At 48.9% G+C, this 22,369-nt stretch overlaps 1 protein-coding gene across 3 annotated transcripts in view; it reads left to right on the top strand.

Moving 5' to 3' along the window:
- LOC137524266 (uncharacterized) overlaps positions 1–18,407 on the top strand; it is a 168,802-nt gene extending 150,395 nt beyond the window's left edge. For all 3 annotated transcript variants that reach the window (XM_068243936.1, XM_068243938.1, XM_068243937.1), the window contains 2 exons: positions 7,208–7,366; positions 18,040–18,407. In XM_068243936.1, the coding sequence (XP_068100037.1) occupies positions 7,208–7,366; positions 18,040–18,164 (284 nt within the window). In that variant the 3' untranslated portion in view covers positions 18,165–18,407. The remainder of the gene's footprint in view (positions 1–7,207; positions 7,367–18,039) is intronic.
- Positions 18,408–22,369: the final 3,962 nt, after the last annotated feature.

Genomic DNA, 22,369 nt, shown 5'->3' with positions numbered 1-22,369 from the left:
GCATGTTTGTTAGATTTTCCTGCACGCTGGTGCCCCCTGCTGGTCATATAGCCCTTGTCCAACATATGGCTGAATTGCACAGCCTCTGATTAATTAAGTATTGCAGACTAGGTGTAATGTGTTTGCACTTCTTATTGGCTGACTGGCAGTTTGCAAGCTATATATAAGTGGCAGAGTGCTGTCTGGGAGTGAGCATTTCTTTTGTGTGTGGTAAGTGAGGGGATAGAGGGGGGAGTTCCTGGTGGTGGCAGCTCCGGAGCTCACCTGCGCTCCCCCATTGTGTTGCATGTGGGTTTGGGGGTCCCGAAGTGGTGGCAGTGCTTGGGGCCCCCGCCTCTTATGTGTGCTAGTGTTTGCATGTTTGTTAGATGTCCACCAGTAACAAACCTCAAATGAGTTTGCATGCATAATCAGGCATGCTCATCACGAGTAATCACGAGTAACCACCAGTGGTTACTCGTGATTCAAATGAAAATGAATTGCTGCAGGTGCGCGGCGGGGATATAAGGTGTTAATTACCTATAATTCTGCCGTCCACCCTGCGTTCCAAAGAACACCTGAGGAAGGGCTACGCCCGAAACATGTTGTGTGCCTCTGTTTGCTCTGGTTACTGTCAATACAGTTATTAAATAAGCCTTCTGAGTGCAGTCCCTGATTTTGTTCTTTCTGCGTTCCAGAGAGGCTGCAAGCGTCCTATTGGATGCATTGCAAGCCTCGCTACGGCCACTTCTTCCTTCAAGCCGGAAGGAGGAAGTGGGCCGGTGTGAGGCTTGCAACGCGACCAATAGGACGCTTGCAGCTTCTCTGGAACGCAGAAAGAACAAAATCAGGGACTGCACTCAGAAGGCTTATTCAATCACTATTGACAGTAACCAGAGCAAACAGAGGCACACAACATGTTTCGGGCGTAGCCCTTCCTCAGGTGTTCTTTGGAACGCAGGGTGGACGGCAGAATTATCGGTAATTAACACCTTATATCCCCGCCGCGCACCTGCAGCAATTAATCTTTATTTGGATCACGAGTAACCACTCATGATGAGCATGCCTGTGCATAATGTATGCAGCTTGGACAGTGGCGTAGCTAAGGAGCTGTGGGCCCCGATGCAAGTTTTACAATGGGGCCCCCCAAGCACTCTATACATAGCAATTGATACGGTGCACTAAAACCTGCCAATGGCAACTACAGAGTCAGAGGTGCAAGGAAGGGATGGGAAACAGTTTGTTAATGATTACCAATATTCAAAGTATCTATAGAAGTGATTATTATGAGCACAGGACCAATAGAGAGCTAATACTGTAGTTGAGGGAGAGCCCTTTGGGGCCCCTCTGGCCCAAGGGCCCCGATGCGGTCGCTACCGCTGCACCCCCTATTGCTACGCCCCTGAGCTTGGAATTGCATCAGTCAAAATGGTCAGAAAGTGCATTTGATTGTCCCAAATCCAAGCTGCTTGCAAGCTGCAAGACATTTGAATGCAAGCCGAATTATTAGCATCTCAGTGATCATCTCAGCCTACCAAAAATGCAGAATTTGGGAAGCATTGGACTACGATACCATTCAGCGGTCAGGTCATACCTCTGGTTCGTCATCATTAGTAGATGCCACGATGGCCTATATTTGTTTAGAACACCCCTCTACCAGTAGCGATGGGATGGCAGTGGCGTAGATACCATTGGTGCAACTAGAGCCCTCGTAACTGCCATCGTGAGGGGGTGGGGCAGGGGGCATCCTCCTGTGGAGTCTTGCAGAGCAGCGGCAGCGGATCATGATACTTTGCCTGCCCCCAGCAGCAGGATAGGTCCTCAATCCTCCCTTCAGTAAAGCTACACTCTAAACAGCCTATCACCTTGCTGCTCCCGATGTCACATGACATGCAGAGATATGAACCACAAGATGATAGGCAGCACCGCACGGAGTCCATTACAAGAGGAGTGAGGGGAACCTGTTCAGCCACTGGAAGCAGGTAAAGTATCACGCTCCGATGCCACTGCTCTGCTATATGTGGGGGCATGTACATTGCACTTTTGTGTGTGTGTGGCTGGGGAGGGGTGGGAAGGGGGTCTCCTGCAGGGTTTTGCAGGGAGGGGCAGCCTATTCAAGTTACAGAATCAAGTGCCCCGATGCCAGTGCTTATACTGAACCTTCACCCTCCAGCAGAATTTTACACTCGGTCCACCAAGCACTGTGCTGCCTTTCCACAAGTCCTTTCTTGCAAGGTCAGCAGTGGTGACACCCTAGAACCAGAGCCGGATTAAGGCTAAATGGGGCCCTAAGCAAAGTAACTGATTTGGGCCCCTCATCATGTCGTAATAGAATCAGAAGATGCAGCTGCACAGCAACATGCCGCACACACCGGGGCAATCGAGCTACTGGTTGCTATGGGCAACAGCCCGCTTTCCTCTGTGGGTGCACAATGCAGGGAATATCAGCGGCAAAATGCAGAGTGAGAGATGAATGGCTGGAACATTTGCACTCAGGGGCTGTGGCACCCCTGTGAAGAGGGCGCCAGGTATCACAGCAGCAGCACTTTCCCCCTGCATCTCCACCCTGGCAATAGCAGAAAGCTCTGGACACCGCCATTCCCCAGACAAAATTACATAACCACTCCCACCACCGCCAAACTGATTTCCTCCCAAACTAGACAGCCACCATGCAGCCTCCATCCCAGTGAATATGATAGTCCAGTAGAGAAGGCAGCCGCAGCGAGGGAGAATGACAGCACCAGATGACTCACATTAACCTATTGCAATCCAAGCAATAGAGGTCCCGTCATCCGGAGCCCATCTGTCTCCTCTAGAGTGCTGCTGCTCTATTGCTACTACTATTACTACTTCCTACTTCCTGTCTGATCTGAGAATCAGGAAGTTCAGAGCGAGCGGCTGCACTGTAGAAGAGACAGATGGGTTTCTAGGGTTGCCAGGTGTCCGGTTTTACACCGGACAGTCCGGTTTTTGTGCGCTGTGTCCGGTGCAAAAAGGCATGCTAAACCGGACAATTAAGTTGTCCGGTTTAGAGCCCCCCCCCCCCCGCAGCGCAGGAGGAGAACAGCGCAGCGAGCCCCCCCCCCCCCCCCCGCAGCGCAGGAGGAGAACAGCGCAGTAGAGAGAGAGCTGGGAGCAGCGGTGGAGAAGGGGGGCAATCTCCCCCCCCCTTCCCTCACCTTAGGGTGCTCTCTCTCCCCCGCTGTCTCCTCCAGGATGATGTGCAGGCTGGCGAGTGGCTGCAGGCGGAACTTACCTCTGTGTCGCTCCAGCGCCGGAAGTTCGGGTCCCGCAGCCGCTGAGATTCGACTCAAAAAAGATCCGGATCAAAGATCCGAATCATTCATGAGCCGGACAACACTAATCAGTCTGAATAGTGTTGTCCGGCTCATGAATGATTCGGATCTTTGATCCGGATCTTTTTTGAGTCGAATCTCAGCGGCTGCGGGACCCGAACTTCCGGCGCCTGCGACACAGAGGTAAGTTCCGCCCGCAGCCACCCGCCAGCCTGCACATCATATTGGAGGAGACAGCGGGGGAGAGAAAGCACCCTAAGGTGAGGGAAGGGGTTGGAGATTGCCCCCCTTCTCCACCGCTGCTCCCAGCTCTCTCTCTGCTGCACTATTCTCCTCCTGCGGGGGGGGGGGCACATATAGCCCCTGGCTACCTATTCCGGGCACATATACCCCCTGGCTACCTATTCTGGGCACATATAGCCCCTGGCTACCTATTCTGGGCACATATACCCCCTGGCTACCTATTCCGGGCACATATAGCCCCTGGCTACCTATTCCGGGCACATATAGCCCCTGGCTACCTATTCTGGGCACATATAGCCCCTGGCTACCTATTCTGGGCACATATAGCTCCTGGCTACCTATTCTGGGCACATATACCCCCTGGCTACCTATTCTGGGCACATATACCCCCTGGCTACATATACTGGGACATATATACCCCTGCCTACGTATACTGGGACATTTACACCCCTGCCTACATATACTGGGACATATATACCCCCTGGCTACATATACTGGGCACATATATCCCTGGCTACATATAGTGGGAACACTGGCTGTTTGTCATTATGTGCATTTAGTGGTGAAAAGCTGTCTCTTTTGTGCATTTACTGGTGAAAAGCTGTCTCTTATTATGTGCATTTACTGGTGAAAAGCTGTCTCTTGTGCATTTACTGGGGAAAAGCTGTCTCTTATTCTGTGCATTTACTGGCGAAAAGGTGTCTCTTATAATGTTAAACATTAATTGAGGAGCGCAAGAAGATATAAAAAGTATCTGATACCCTTGTCAGGGGAGCCGCTTTCCATATACAGGACATAAGGATAGAAAAACAATGGAGAGCGTCTACTAGCAAATATCACAAAAGTTTATTGAATCAAAATGCGGTCACATAAAACTCCCTTATCCCCCCCTAAAATACACGGCCGTGTATAGCTAGATGTCGGCTGACCATACACACTGAACCACACATAGCAGCAAAGCAATCATACTCAAACTTAGTGACAGACTTAGTGGATACTCCACAATGCAAATCTGACTTGGTTAGGTGAATGCTTTAAACCCACAGCCCAGATGCTGCAATATACATCCTCTGTGATTCTTAATCTGCCACACTGTAAAGCTGACTCAGTATACTGACACTTTCCGCTTGATGACTGTTTATAGTCTATAATAGTTGTAGGTGCGATTGCACTGCTCACCAGGCATCCTCCTCAGTTCAATTGCAAATTATTGCTTTTCAGATAGGACAATCTTAGTAAAACACAGTTCAAGGTGTAGGTACAGTTCCAAAAGCAGATTATGCACCCCTCAGCCATACACGGCTAACAATGAATGCACATTGCCCATGCGGGCTCTCACCACCGCTGGGTTCAGCTGACTGCTTGGATGTCCTCTACCGTCAGTGTAGATAGCCTTCAGTGCACCTTGTTGATTCAGCAAGCTTAGCAGCATTCATGGAGTTTCTCCCCACAGGAGACACGCTGTAACAAATCAGCTCCTTGACAGCGTGGCAGCAAGCCAGTGTGTGAACTTCAGTGACCTGCAGGTCTCTTATAATGTGCATTTACTGGTGAAAAGCTGTCTCTTATGTGCAGTTACTGGTGAAAAACTGTCTCTTATGTGCACTGGACCAGTACTACTGGTGAGGACAGTTAGTGACATGGCTATGTACTCTGTAATGTGCTGCAGAAGATGTCAGTGCGATATAAATACTATAAAAAATTTTTTTAAAAAAGCCCATTGCTTAGCCCCACTCTACATAAAAGTGCGCTTCTGACTCCGCAGCTAACTCCACCCCTAACTCCACCCCCTGTCCGTTTTTTTCCATCAGCCGACCTGGCAACCCTATGGGTTTCAGATGACGGGATCTCTATCGCTTGGATCATGGATAGGTGAGTGAGCGTTTGCCATCTGCTGCTATCATTCTTGCTGCAGCTGTGGTTCTCTGTAGGAAGGGATGGCGGAGTGGGCAGCGGCAGAGCGCACAGTAGCAGGAAGGGGACCTAGGAGGAGAGCCTGGCTCTGAAGACAATCAGCAGCGCACGGCATCATTTGACAAGACAAGACAAGACAAATAACATTTATATTGCGCTTTTCTCCTGGCGGACTCAAAACGCCAGAGCTGCAGCCACTAGGACGCGCCCTATAGGCAGTAGCAGTGTTAGAGAGACTTGCCTAAGGTCTCCTACTGAATAGGTGCTGGCTTACTGAACAGGCAGAGCCGAGATTCGAACCCTGGTCTCCTGTGTCAGAGGCAGAGCCCTTAAAGGTACTCCGAGCAGTGCCTGTGGGTATGCCTTTAAGCATACCCACAACTAATTAATTACATCCTCACACCTACCAGCATGATGTTTGTGTTTATATCCCCCTGGGTTCCTTATATTTCATTGCATTGTGCTGAATCGAGCTGCCGACTTTGGAGAAAAGCCGTCCTGTGGCCGCGATTTCGATCGCGAAAATAGCGAAAACTAAAAGGCATAGGGCGGCCGTTTATATATCATTAGAAAGAGGAGAAAGAGAGCTTTAAAATGATATGCATCTTTTCATAGTTACTGCACTGCTCAGAGTCCCTTTAACCATTATACCATCCAGCCACCGCTGACAGGATGGCGAGGGCTGGTTTATGTGCTGATGGGGCCCCTTTGACTCTGAATGGGGCCCCAAGCGACTGCTTTTGTTGCCTGGTTGGTAATCCGGCCCTGCCTAGAACCAGCAATCAGAAGGTGCACCACAGCAGGAGACATTGGTGTGCCACTGTGCCTCGATCCCTGCCTGTGTCCCAAGGGGCATACACGAATCCAACTTCAAGAATGGATCGGCACCACACAAGTAATGTAATTATATGCTTTTTTAATGCTTTTTTAATGCACCAAGCAGACAGCCATCGCAATAACAGATGCTGTTTCAGGCAGCAGTGCCCTTTTTGAAATTGCATAAGCCAAACAACACATGTGCACATCACCCTTAAATAGCCCTCCCCCAGGTAAAACTCCAGTCAGGATGTAGCTAGGCGGGAACAACTGGTGGACCTGATGGGGAACTGATCCCATAACTTACAAATCTCAATCAAGACCATTTACCTGCGAGCTGTGCCAAAACACCCACCAAACAGGTGTCACACATAAGCACCAATCAGGGCAGCCCAAACAACAAAAATGACAGGAACCACCCAGAAACACAGAAATGTACCAATCAGTGCTGTTTTACCAGCAACTGGAAGGCAGGAGTCCTCACTGCGTTCCACACCATCAGCCAAGCCGTGGAAGAGGAACTGACATCATCAGCACATCCACCCCAGCAGCCAGTCACAAAAGCCGACGTCATGTGTACGTGACCCATACAAAAAAAAAGGCGTGTGCTTCAAGGAATGTGCGTTGCTATGGAAGCAGCCTGCGTAACTAAGGAAGGCACGCCACGCTGCAAGAGCGAATATAGAGTCGTGGTGCTGGTCATGGACCAGCTTCTTGAATCAGCCCCTTTGTCTGCAGCCCTTATTGCTATGCCATGGGGGGAGGAGGAGCTTCTCACCTTGCAAGAGTTGGACAATTAACTCATAAAGACTTTTCTTTTCCATTAACCATAATAATGTTTGCCCCCCAAAAATCAACCTGATATTACCCAGCTTCCTCATTCATATACAAATCACATGAAGCTGTATGAAATTTTGGAACCACGACTGTTACTGCATTTTTCCCTTTGCTCCTTGTAGCTCACATGGACTTCATGGCGAGACACCCAATATTTAGCAGTGCGAGCAGTCCACCCACTCAGACCCGCAGAATGAATCTTTTCATCAAGCAAATCCAGCCAACTCAACAGGTCTCCTATAACCCACCACCGATGCGGGGCTTGGATAACAGATCTCAAAGTAAGTCAGCTTTCCACAGTACGGGGATGTGCAACTATGGAGCTAATTATAAGAATATCCATTACGTTATTTAATATTCTCTCCTATATCTCTCACCTGTCTATGGCCCTAAATCATTAAATATTATATATACCTAGGTCTAGTATATCATATATAGAAATATGCTTCCCTGGTTCTAAGACCCCTCACTAACAATTTTAAGACAAGAAAAAAGGGAAAGAGAAAATATATTTAAAAAAAATGCAAAATTACTTTTATTCACCAATATCCATAACATTCTATTCAATAAAAGTAGAAGACCAAAGCCCTGCACATATGGGATTGCAGAAAGGGGTTTCCCCCCTAGGCATGAATTACCCTGACCAGACGTCCCGTTTTACCGGGGACACATCCCAGGTTCAGGGTCCCCTGTCCTAGGCTGCAATGTGTCCCAGGTTATGTCCCACTTTTGGCCCCCGGGTGTCCCAGCTGTGGGAATCTGTTGCCGCATGAGCTAATGTTTGCCTCATTTACCATATGCAGAGTCGGAGTAATTGTTTTCTGTTGCATTTCTTATTTTAGAGGTAACGGTAGTTGCATTTCAATTGTGGGAGGTAACATTTATTGTAATTCATGAGGTAACGGTTGCTGCACTTATTATTTGATGGTCATAGAGACTGCATTTGCTACTTTGGGGTTATTATTGCAGCATTTGCCATTTTGGGGGCTCGTGATTAATAAATGGAATGCTAATACTCTAGCATCAGCAGCTTCTGCAGATTTCGCACACAATCTAATCCCAGCCATAGTCAAAGTCTAATGTCCCACCATATCACTATTATGTATTTATATAGCACTTGCATCTTCTGCAGCACTTTACAGAGTGCATTTCATGGACTGACATCCATGATGCAACTCTCCCATTTCACCACATCATTGTGGGTACACTACTTTCTTATGTATTTGGGGAACATTGCCTAACTACCTTTAGGGTCTCTTTGCCTATCTTTGTTTCGGGAGGAAACTCTGGCCCACTGCCTCAGAGTTACGTTACAGTTCTCTCTGCCCACACCATGTCATGGACACGCCTATTTTTCCATCGTGGTCATGGACACGCCCAAAAAGTGCGCCGCATTAGCACCCTCACGTCCCAGGTTGAGCCAAGAAAAATCTGGTCACTGTACATTAATATAGTTCCATAGAGTAAAACAATGTTCTAAAAATGATAAAAAGAGGGAAGTCGAGGTGGACTTACCTCCCTCTGGTAGTGGACATATACTCAAATGCAGAGTAAAAAATATACAATTTATTCACAACTCCATAAATTCATATTTATGGAGCTGTGAATAAATTGTATATATTTTTACTCTGCATTTGAGTATATGTCCACTACCAGAGGGAGGTAAGTCCACCTCGACTTCCCTCTTTTTATCATTTTTAGAACATTGTTTTACTCTGCTTGGCGCCTCTGTTCGTACATATTACAGCACTATTAAGTCCACCCCTGGTGGAGGGGTTCTTTCCCCATTTTCCTATCTACAGAGAGCGACTTTTATACCTGAGTGGGGTCAGGTACTAATACTCCCCACCTGCCTGTCAAGTGGTTGCCTGATGGTAACCCACCTTTGTGAGTATAAGAACTTTTGACATTACATTATATATTGAGCTTACCAGACAATATTGCACTATTGGGCTCTTGGTGTCCTCGGTTTTGTTTTTACAATTAATATAGTTCCGGATATCAAAAAAACTGGCCAGTTATTTGTTGTTTACAAAAAAAGAACTCCTTAATAAGTTGGATAATAGTTTTTCCACCCTGAAGGCAATCCGGAGCATACACTAACTCCAGTGTTGTCATAGAGAGTTAAATGTCTGCAATATTCTCTCAAAAAGATATTGGAGACATTTAACTCTCTATGACAACACTGGTGTTAGTGCATGCTCTGGATTGCCTTCAGGGTGGAAAAACTATTATCCAGCTTATTAAAGAAAACCTGTACTGAGAACAACCTCCCCTGGGGGGTACTCACCTCGGGTGGGGGAAGTCTCCGGATCCTATTGAGGCTTACCCCGTCCTCCTCAGTCCCACAGCAGCGGCAAAAATCCTCCCGGAGCGGTGGCGATGTAAATATTACCCTCCCCGGCCCCAGCGCAGGCGCAGTATCCGCTCTCTGCACGGAGATAGGCGAAAATAGCCGATCGCTGTTGGCCCACTCTACTGCGCAGGCGCAAATCTTCTGCACTTGTGTGGTAGAGCGGACCCGATAGAGATTGGCTATTTCCCCCTATCTCCCTGTGGAGAGCCGCAACAGCGCCCCCGCTGGAGCCAGGGAAGGTAAATATATCAGCGCTTATCAGGCTTGTCAGGGGAGGATTCCGGGACACTTCGGGGAGCCAGCGCTGGACTGCCTGCAGCTACAGGGGAGGGGGAAGCCTCATTGGGACCCTGAGGCTTCCCCCTCCCAAGGTGAGTACCTCCCAGGGGGACTATTTTTTGTTACAGGTTCTCTTCTTTGTAGTTCTTTTTTAAACAACAAATAACTGGCCAGTTTTTTTGATATCCGGAACTATATTAATGCCTAGGGGGGAACCCCTTTCTGCAATCCCATATGTGCAGGGCTTTGGTCTTCTACTTTTATTGAATAGAATTTTATGGATATTGGTGAATAAAAGTAATTTTGCATTTTTCTAAATATATTTTCTCTTTCCCTTTTTTCTTGTCTTAAAATTCCTAAATCATTAAAGTTAGATTCCAGAAGCTGGTCCAAACTCGGCTGTGGTGGGCACTTTTAATTACTTCCTTAAAGTGTTCACAACGCATACCGTAATTTGGCAACTAATTGCAACTTTCATTGTATTAACCTACTACGGTTCAAGGTGTCTCTTGTATTATATCTGCAAGAATCTTGATGTTTTGTTTACTTCTAAGGAAAGGAAACAAATTGCATAACTGTGTGGTTTTATGCACTAATATCAGGCCCGGCCCATCCATGATGCCAAGTGAGGCGTCTTCCTCAGGAGGCGCTAAGTCTGGGGGCGGAGCCAGGCTGGCCATGGTGGAGGGGCCGGGTCAGCAGGAGGGGGTAGCAGGCAGCACAGGAAGGAGGAGCAGGCACACAGCGGTGGGGAGGGGGGCCAGACCCCCCCCCCTCCCTTACCGGTGGCTCCCCCTCAGCGTGAGTGTGGCAGCGGGTGGGGAATGTCAGTCAGCAGCAGAGGGCGGGGGAATGAATTACTCACCTCCGCTTCTGCGTTCCAGGCATCGGAAGCACTGCGTGCGTGCCTCTAGGTCTTCTCCCTCAATGCCGCCCACTGCGTACTACGCAGTAGTGATCAAAAGTGCCCTGAGACACAGTAAAATCTCATTATAGTAAACTTCAAGCGACCAGAAAAGTGGTTTACTATATCAGAAATCGTCCTAGAAATGGCCCAGCGTGCCCTGGTACATTCCCTGCTACAATGGACCAACTCTGTCCTCTCATTGGAGGTACAGTAGAAGAACTTGCACATTTGGTGGACTACAAGGTTAAGTATACCTTAGGGCTGTATAGCCAGGCAGGATAAATTGCTGGTACAGTATCCAGGGCTCCCTAAAAAAAATCACAGCCTTCACTGAATAGTGCTGGCCACTCGTTTCCTGTGAGTGGCTCAGATATCTCTGCGGGTGAGACTTGTAGCACGTCCTGCAAAACTTTCTGCTCACACTCGAGCCAATCATTAAGCCTCGCTTCAAAATGCAGCCAATCATGTGAGTGGCTCTGATACCTCCGTAGGCTGGACTTAGCACTCTCCTCTCCACTCTCCTTAGTTTTGCAGCAAGTAGGCCCACTCTGATCTGCACTACAAGTGAAAGCCTGTACTGCACTCCACACGCTACCAGGAGCGTCATCATTAACAAGGGAAAGAGATACCTGGGAGTGCTTACAATCCCTAGGAGGACTGTGACGACATTTATATAGGTGATAACAAAGTGGAAATGGTAACACTGCATCAACTTGTTTATGTTCACATTATTCCCCATTCTTCCCAGGCTGCTTTATACTGTATACTGTATACAATACTGTATATCCAGTGCTGGTGCTACTTTCTTGTCTTACAAATCTTATCTGGCATCAACTCACCTGCAACCAGCCTGAAGAGAACAGCAGACCAGGGGATTCATAATGACATATGATGCATGCACTGCCCACTGACATATGGCGCATGCACCGCCCACTGACATGACACATGTACCACACACTGACATATGACACATACACCTCACACTGATATGATGCATGCACCGCACACTGATATTTGGTGCATGCACTTCACACTGACATATGACGCATGCACCGCACACTGACATATGACACATGTACCACACTGACATATGACACATACACCTCACACTGATATGATGCATGCACCGCACACTGACATATGACGCATGTGCCGCACACTGACATATGATGCATGTACCACTCACTGACATATGACACATACACCTCACACTGATATGATCAGAGAATCAGAGAGAATCAGAGTCTTTATTTTCGCCAAGCACGACTGGGAATTGGTTTTGGCACGTACAGGATACAAGTAGTATAGGGCACACAGAATACATCAGAAGGATCAACACTATATCACACATTTACATACAGAGACAGCAGGATAGGGCACACAGAATACATCAGAAGGATCAACAACACTGTATCACACAAAGCATACAAGCGAAAAACCGCGCAATTCTTCTATAATTACAAAATAACGTTATAGTAGGGAGTGTGTGGAGAGAGTTCAGTGAGTTCACAGCTGAGGGGAAGAAGCTGTTTCTGTGTCTGGTAGTCCTGGTGTAGATGGACCGATACCTCCGGCCCAAAGGGAGCTGGCTGAATAACCGGTTTCCTGGGTATGAGGGGTCATTTGCAATCCTCAAAGCTCTGGAGCGCAGCCTTGAGTGGTAGAGGAGGTCCAGAGCAGGTAGCGGTTTACCGATGATTCTCTCCGCTGATCTGATGACTCTCTGCAATTTGTGTCTGCCGCTAGCGGAGGAGCCGGCATACCAGACTAGGATGGAAGAGCAGAGGACAGATTCAATCGTAGCGGAGTAGAAGTTGGTCAGAAGTTTTGGGGACATACCGAACTTCTTCAGTTGGCGGAGAAAGAATAATCTCTGCTGGGCTTTCCTCTGGATGTGGGAGGTGTTGGCCTTCCATTTCAGATCGTTGGAGATGATTGTGCCCAGAAGTCGGACACAGGGAACTCTTTCAACTTCTTTGTCATCAATACGGATTGGAGGAGGGGGGTTGGCGTGCTTCCTAAAATCAACAATCATCTCAACAGTCTTTGCCGTGTTTAGGACCAGCCCGTTCTCCCTGCACCAGTGGCAGATGCTCTCAACCTGGTGGCGGTACGCTTCCTCATAATTTTGGGTGATGAGGCCGACGATGGTGGTGTCGTCAGCAAATTTGATCACTTTGACGGAGTCCGCTGTGGATCTACAGGCGTTTGTATACATGCATGCACCGCACACTGACATATGACGCATGTGCCGCACACACTGACATATGACGCATGTACCACACACTGACATATGACACATACACCTCACACTGATATGATGCATGCACCGCACACTGACGTATGACGCATGTGCCGCACACACTGACATATGACGCATGTGCCGCACACACTGACATATGACGCATGTACCACACACTGACATATGACACATACACCTCACACTGATATGATGCATGCACCGCACACTGACGTATGACGCATGTGCCGCACACACTGACATATGACACATACACCTCACACTGACATATGACGCATGTGCCGCACACACTGACATATGACACATGTACCACACACTGATATGATGCATGCACCACACACTGACATATGACGCATGTGCCGCACACTGACATATAACACATGTTCCACACACTGACATATGACACATACACCTCACACTGATATGATGCATGCACCGCACACTGACATATGACACATACACCTCACACTGATATGATGCATGCACCGCACACTGACATATGACGCATGTGCCGCACACTGACATATGACGCATGTACCACACACTGACATATGACACATACACCTCACACTGATATGATGCATGCACCGCACACTGACATATGACGCATGTACCACACACTGATATGATGCATGCACCGCACACTGACATATGACGCATGTGCCGCACACTGACATATAACACATGTTCCACACACTGACATATGACACATACACCTCACACTGATATGATGCATGCACCGCACACTGACATATGACGCATGTGCCGCACACTGACATATGACGCATGTACCACACACTGACATATGACACATGTTCCACACACTGATATGATGCATGCACCGCACACTGACATATGACGCATGTTCCACACACTGACATATGATGCATGCACCGCACACTGACATATGACGCATGTACCACACACTGACATATGGCACATGCACCGCACACTGACATATGACGCATGCGCCACACACTGACATATGACGCATGTGCCGCACACTGACATATGACGCATGCACCGCACACTGACATATGGCACATGCACCGCACACTGACATATGACACATACACCTCACACTGATATAATGCATGCACCGCACACTGACATATGACGCATGTGCCGCACACTGACATATGACACATGTTCCACACACTGACATATGACACATACACCACCCACTGACATATGATGCATGCACCTCACACTGATATGATGCATGCACCGCACACTGACATATGATGCATGCACCGCACACTGACATATGACCGCATGCACCGCCCACTGACATTTGACCGCATGCACCACCCACTGACATATGATGCATGCACCTCACACTGATATGATGCATGCACCGCACTGACATATGACGCATGTGCCGCACACTGACATATGACACATGTACCACACACTGACATATGACACATACACCTCACACTGATATGATGCATGCACCGCACACTGACATGACGCATGTGCCGCACACTGACATATGACACATGTTCCACACACTGATATGATGCATGCACCGCACACTGATATGATGAATGCACCACACACTGACATATGACGCATGTGCCGCACACTGACATATGACGCATGTACCACACACTGACATATGACACATACACCTCACACTGATATGATGCATGCACCGCACACTGACATATGACGCATGTACCACACACTGACATATGACGCATGTACCACACACTGACATATGACACATACACCTCACACTGATATGATGCATGCACCGCACATGGACATATGACACATGTACCACACACTGACATATGACACATACACCTCACACTGATATGATGCATGCACCGCACACTGACATATGACGCATGCCCCGCACACTGACATATGACGCATGTGCCGCACACTGACATATGACACATACACCTCACACTGATATGATGCATGCACCGCACACTGACATATGACGCATGTGCCGTATACTGACATATGACGCATGCACCGCACACTGACATATGACGCATGTGCCGCACACTGACATATGACACGTTCCACACACTGACATATGACACATACACCTCACACTGATATGATGCATGCACCGCACACTGACATATGACACATACACCTCACACTGATATGATGCATGCACCGCACACTGACATATGACGCATGTGCCGCACACTGACATATGACGCATGTACCACACACTGACATATGACACATACACCTCACACTGATATGATGCATGCACCGCACACTGACATATGACACATACACCTCACACTGATATGATGCATGCACCGCACACTGACATATGACGCATGTGCCGCACACTGACATATGACGCATGTACCACACACTGACATATGACACATACACCTCACACTGATATGATGCATGCACCGCACACTGACATATGACGCATGTACCACACACTGACATATGACACATACACCTCACACTGATATGATGCATGCACCGCACACTGACATATGACGCATGTGCCGCACACTGACATGACACATGTACCACACACTGACATATGACACATACACCTCACACTGATATGATGCATGCACCGTACACTGACATATGACGCATGTGCCGCACACTGACATATGACACATACACCTCACACTGATATGATGCATGCACTGCACACTGACATATGACGCATGTACCACACACTGACATATGACACATACACCTCACACTGATATGATGCATGCACCGCACACTGACATATGACGCATGTACCACACACTGACATATGACACATACACCTCACACTGATATGATGCATGCACCGCACACTGACATATGACGCATGTGCCGCACACTGACATGACACATGTACCACACACTGACATATGACACATACACCTCACACTGATATGATGCATGCACCACCCAATGACATATGACGCATGTGCCGCACACTGACATATGACACATACACCTCACACTGATATGATGCATGCACTGCACACTGACATATGACGCATGTACCACACACTGACATATGACACATACCCCTCACACTGATATGATGCATGCACTGCACACTGACATATGACGCATGTGCCGCACACTGACATATGACGCATGTATCACACACTGACATATGACACATACACCTCACACTGATATGATGCATGCACTGCACACTGACATATGACGCATGTACCACACACTGACATATGACACATACCCCTCACACTGATATGATGCATGCACTGCACACTGACATATGACGCATGTACCACACACTGACATATGACACATACCCCTCACACTGATATGATGCATGCACTGCACACTGACATATGACGCATGTGCCGCACACTGACATATGACGCATGTATCACACACTGACATATGACACATACACCTCACACTGATATGATGCATGCACCGCACACTGACATATGACACATGTGCCGCACACTTAGGCCTAGTGCACACCAGAGCGTTTCCGCTGTGGTTTGCGATCCGCCTGCGGGTGCGGATCCGCTAGGGTAATGTATCTCAATGGGCTGGTGCACACCAGAGCGGGAGGCGTTTTGCAGAAACGCATACTCCCGGGCTGCAGCAGATTTTGGATTGCGGATGCGTTTCTGCCTCAATGTTAAGTATAGGAAAAACGCAAACCGCTCTGAAAAACGGCACTTCAGAGCGGTTTGCAAGGCGTTTTTTGTTACAGTAGCTGTTCAGTAACAGCTTTACTGTAACAATAAAGGACATCTACTACACCAAAACCGCTAGACAAAACCGCAAAACGCTAGCTGAAACGCTACAGAAAAAGAAGAAAAAGCGTTTCAAAATCTGCTAGCATTTTGCGGATCTGCTAGCGTTTTTTGGTGTGCACTAGGCCTGACATATGACACATGTGCCACACACTGACATATGACACATACACCTCACACTGATATGATGCATGCACCGTACACTGACATATGACGCATGTACCACACACTGACATATGACACATACACCTCACACTGATATGATGCATGCACCGCACACTGACATATGACGCATGTGCCGCACACTGACATGACACATGTACCACACACTGACATATGACACATACACCTCACACTGATATGATGCATGCACCGTACACTGACATATGACGCATGTACCACACACTGACATATGACACATACACCTCACACTGATATGATGCATGCACCGCACACTGACATATGACGCATGTGCCGCACACTGACATATGACACATGTTCCACACACTGACATATGATGCATGCACCACCCAGTGACATATGATGCATGCACCGCACACTGACATATGACACATACACCTCACACTGATATGATGCATGCACCGCACACTGACATATGACGCATGTACCGCACACTGACATATGACGCATGTACCGCACACTGACATATGACACATACACCTCACACTGATATGATGCATGCACCGCACACTGACATATGACGCATGTGCCGCACACACTGACATATGACACATGTACCACACACTGATATGATGCATGCACCGCACACTGACATATGACACATGTACCACACACTGACATATGACACATACACCTCACACTGATATGATGCATGCACCGCACACTGACGTATAACACATGTGCCGCACACTGACATATGACACATGTTCCACACACTGACATATGATGCATGCACCACCCACTGACATATGATGCATGCACCGCACACTGACATATGATGCATGCACCGCACACTGACATATGATGCATGCACTGCATGCTGACATATGATGCATGCACTGCATGCTGACATATGACGCATGTTCCGCTCCCTGTTTACTATATCCAGAGTCAGCATCGCGTAGGGGACAAAAAACATGTTTACTTTTTATCAGAGCTTTTTATACCAGGCGTTGCTCCCATAGACTTATAATAGTGATTGGCCGGGAGCTGTAGAGGTAGTTTACTAATACTATACCCAAATATTTACTATACCCAAGTTTGTTATAATGAGATTAATTGAAGAACTAAATATTTAATCTTTATGACACTTAAATACAATTTGCATAATAATTTGGAATGCAGTGTTTTAAAATTTGTGCTGTGAGGCCTGATTATTAATTTAATGAATATACTATGAAAACCATTGATTTTTTTTTCTCTCTCTCCCACAGATCAGAGACACTTTGATGAACACGGACAAAGCGTGATCAGCAACAATGATTCATATGATGACATCTTCAATGATTTGAAAGCTGCGGTGTGTCATGAAATGACTAATATAGCACACCGGCAGTAATTCTAATTATGAGGGAACAGCCCAGAGGCAAATAAGAGCGCTGTGCGGTTATGTGAAAGATTGGGGTGACCCCGACAATAACACCTTCTGCCAAACTCCATAATGAACCAATCATCAAAGAACTCCTGGCACAATGTTATATCACATATCTCTGCACTCAGTGTACGTTACAAACTGAATACTGTATTTTGTAAATTGTTACATTTATCATTAAGTACCGAGAATAAAAGATCTAGTATCCCACTTCTATCAGTGTTGTGTATTGATGTCAAGGACACAGAGTAGAGAATATTGGTTGGTTAACAGGCTGAGGCTGCAATTGCTATATAAATGCATAGCTTGTCAGTCAGTACAGTCTAGACAGGACTCTAAAATGCATTGTCAATAAATTATGTAAAAGTGACCCCTACAGGCTGGATACAGTCGAAAAGGGCGCCTGTGAAAAATGGCGCGGAGTGATGCCGATAATGGCATCTTGCTACTAAAGTTATTTAACGTTTCAGAAATGTCCTGAAACGTTAAATAACTTTAGTAATGAGATGTCATTAGCTGCATCTCTCATGCCCCGGCGATCTGGTGCCAGCGATCCCGTCTTCTCTCCACTTCCGGGTTTAGTTTGCAAGAGTAATGCAGCCAGCCAATCACCATGCGGTGACTGAAGCCGCATGTTGATTGGCTGACTGCCGGACTCATTTAAACTAAGTAGGAAGTGGAGAGCAGAGGCGATCATCAGGAACCAGGTAATGTATACAAACCCCTCTGCCTGTGTCACCTGCTCTCACACTAAACCCTCCCACAGCCTAACACTCTCCCCCTCCGACCCCCGCTGCCCAACATTCTCCCCCTCCGACCCCCAATGCCCAACACGCTCCCCTTCCGACTCCCGCTGCCTAACACTCTCCCCCTCCGACCCTCGCTGCCTAACACTCTCCCTCTTCCCACCCCCACTGCCCAACACTCTCCCCTTCCCACCCCCACTGCCCAACACTCTCCCCCTCCGACCCCCAATGCCCAACACTCTTCCCTTCCCACCCCCACTGCCAAGCACTCTCCCCTTCCGACTCCCGCTGCCTAACACTCTCCCCCTCCGAACTCGCTGCCTAACACTCTCCCCCTCCGACCCCTGCTGCACAACACTCTCCCCCTCCAACCCCCGCTGCCTAACACTCTCCCCCTCCGACCCCCGCTGCCCAACACTCTCCCCTCCGACTCCCGCTGCCTAACACTCTCCCCCTCCGACCCCTGCTGCGCAACACTCTCCCCCTCCGACCCCCGCTGCCTAACACTCTCCCCCTCCGACCCCCGCTGCCCAACACTCTCCCCTCCGACTCCCGCTGCCCAACACTCTCCCCTCCGACTCCCGCTGCCCAACACTCTCCCCTCCGACTCCCGCTGCCCAACACTCTCCCCCTCCGACTCCCGCTGCCCAACACTCTCCCCTCCGACTCCCGCTGCCCAACACTCTCCCCCTCCGACCCCTGCTGCTCAACACTCTCCCCCTCCGACCCCCGCTGCCTAACACTCTCCCCCTCCGACCCCCGCTGCCCAACACTCTCCCCTCCGACTCCCGCTGCCTAACACTCTCCCCCTCCGACCCCTGCTGCGCAACACTCTCCCCCTCCGACCCCCGCTGCCTAACACTCTCCCCCTCCGACCCCCGCTGCCCAACACTCTCCCCTCCGACTCCCGCTGCCCAACACTCTCCCCTCCGACTCCCGCTGCCCAACACTCTCCCCTCCGACTCCCGCTGCCCAACACTCTCCCCCTCCGACTCCCGCTGCCCAACACTCTCCCCTCCGACTCCCGCTGCCCAACACTCTCCCCCTCCGACCCCTGCTGCTCAACACTCTCCCCCTCCGACCCCCGCTGCCTAACACTCTCCCCCTCCGACCCCCGCTGCCCAACACTCTCCCCTCCGACTCCCGCTGCCCAACACTCTCCCCCTCCGACCCTCGCTGCCTAACACTCTCCCCCTCCGACCCTCGCTGCCTAACACTCTCCCCCTCTGATCCCGCTGCCTAACACTCTCCTCCTCCGATCCCGCTGCCTAACACTCTCCCCCTCCCACCCCTGATGCCTAGCACTCTCCCCCTCCGATCCCGCTGCCTAACACTCTCCCCCTCCCACCCCCGCTGCCTAACACTCTCCCCCTCTCACCCCCGCTGCCCAACACTCTCCCCTCTGACCCCCGCTGCCTAACACTCTCCCCCTCCCACCCCTGCTGCCTAACAACCTCTTCCTCCCACCCCTGCTGCCTAACACTCTCCCCCTACCACCCCCGCTGCCTAACACTCTCCCCCTCCCACCCCCGCTGCCTAACACTCTCCCCCTCCGACCCCCGCAGCCTAACACACTCCCCCTCCGACCCCCGCAGCCTAACACTCTCCCCCTCCCACCCCCGTGCCCAACACTCTCCCCCTCCGACCCCCGCTGCCCAACACTCTTCCCCTCCCACCCCCGCTGCCTAATACTCTCCCCCTCCGACCCCCGCTGCCCAACACTCTCCCCTCCGACTCCCGCTGCCTAACACTCTCCCCCATCCGACCCCGCTGCCCAACACTCTCCCCCTCCGACCCCTGCTGCCCAACACTCTCCCCCTCCCAACCCTGCTGCCCAACACTCTCCCCTTCCCACCCCCACTGCCCAATACTCTCCCCTTCCCACCCCCACTGCCCAACACTAGCCCCCTGCATTTTTTAACACTTAAGGCTTGATTCACTAAACCGTGATAACTCAAAGATCATGCCTTATGAAAAGATATCACACCCTATCAAAGATATCACACCTTACCAAAGTTAAAATCCCTTATCAGAGTAGCACAGCGAGCACTACAAACCTATGCCTGCTAATTGGCAATGGCACTCGTCCTGCCCTGAGCCCCTGCAGGCTCATAGTGCTTGCTATGCTACTCTGATAAGGCATGTTAACTTTGATAAGGTGTGATATCTTTGATAAGGTGTGATATCTTTTCATAAGGTGTGATATTTGAGTTATCACGGTTTAGTGAATCAAGCCCTTATAACACTATTTAGCATTATAAGTGTAACTCACTCAGCGTGCACCATTTTTTTTTAACACTTATAACGCTAAATAGCGTTATATAATGTAAGTTAAGCTATGCGCCATTTGTATCTGTCCCGCTACAGGGCAGGGGTATGAATAGCACATTTCTAGAAAACGTATTATTAAATCTTCTCAAGAGATACTGCACTCCACTGGAAATACCACACTCACAGAGACATGGGATCGCAATTACAAGGGGTTCACTCCACCTCAATCAGTAATACTTGTATCAATCACTGCGCATACTTCAATCCCTGTAAAATCATAAAATGCATATAGTGCCCAGTACTGCTTATATCAAGCTATAGCTAGCACCTCCTGACGCACACCTGGGGGTAGTGCCACCACCTTGAGAGGGAAATGTAACAAATCCCCCCTTCGTGCCCGCACTCACCGAAAGAGCGTCTTGCTCTATTGCATATCACAACCACACTGCTTTGCCAGCCAAGGAGAATGAAGCAGATGTAGCTCACTAATCCATTTATTGGAATAAAAGCATCCCACAGGCTTACAGTTAAAGTGAACCTCCGGACTAAAAATCGACTCAGCAGCACTGAAAAGGCCTGGTGTTTCTTTAACAGTTTCACAGCATCAGAACTTTGTTTCTCTTATACAAGCCTCATTTTTAGCTGCACAGGGGAAAAATGCCCGGGCAGTTTTCCCCTGATGCTGTGCAGAGCATGATGGGATTTCTGATTTTGTTCTCGTTCTGCTGTTTTGGTGCAATTTTTTTTCTTTACATTTTGAATTTGACATTTGAAGCCTAGCGTGTGCCGCTGGGAGGGGTTATCAGGACACAGGATAGTTGGAACTGTGTCTCCTTCTCCTTGTCACCTCCTTTCAACCAAAAAGATGGCTGCCCCCATGACAAAGATGGCAGCCCCCATGAATCACAAGCATTTGCCTATTCTTTTAAAACAGGATGGGTAAGAGATTACATTACCTATCTATTCTAATTAACATAACTAATGTAACTTGATGACAGTATGTTTGTTTAGGCTGAAGTTCCCCTTTAAACGGTTACAAGTCTCGGCTCCACTGCGGATAGTACAGAGCCACTCGCTTCCACTGCTCGTCCTGCTTCCGGGTGACGTCAATGCGCTCCTCCGACTCCGCCCTACGCGTTTCGTCACGCTCCGTGA

This window comes from Hyperolius riggenbachi, chromosome 7 (genome assembly GCF_040937935.1).
Source record: "Hyperolius riggenbachi isolate aHypRig1 chromosome 7, aHypRig1.pri, whole genome shotgun sequence".
Classification (NCBI taxonomy): Eukaryota; Metazoa; Chordata; class Amphibia; order Anura; family Hyperoliidae; genus Hyperolius; species Hyperolius riggenbachi.
Note: the sequence above shows the minus strand (reverse complement) of the source record. Positions and strands in the feature narration are given on the sequence as shown.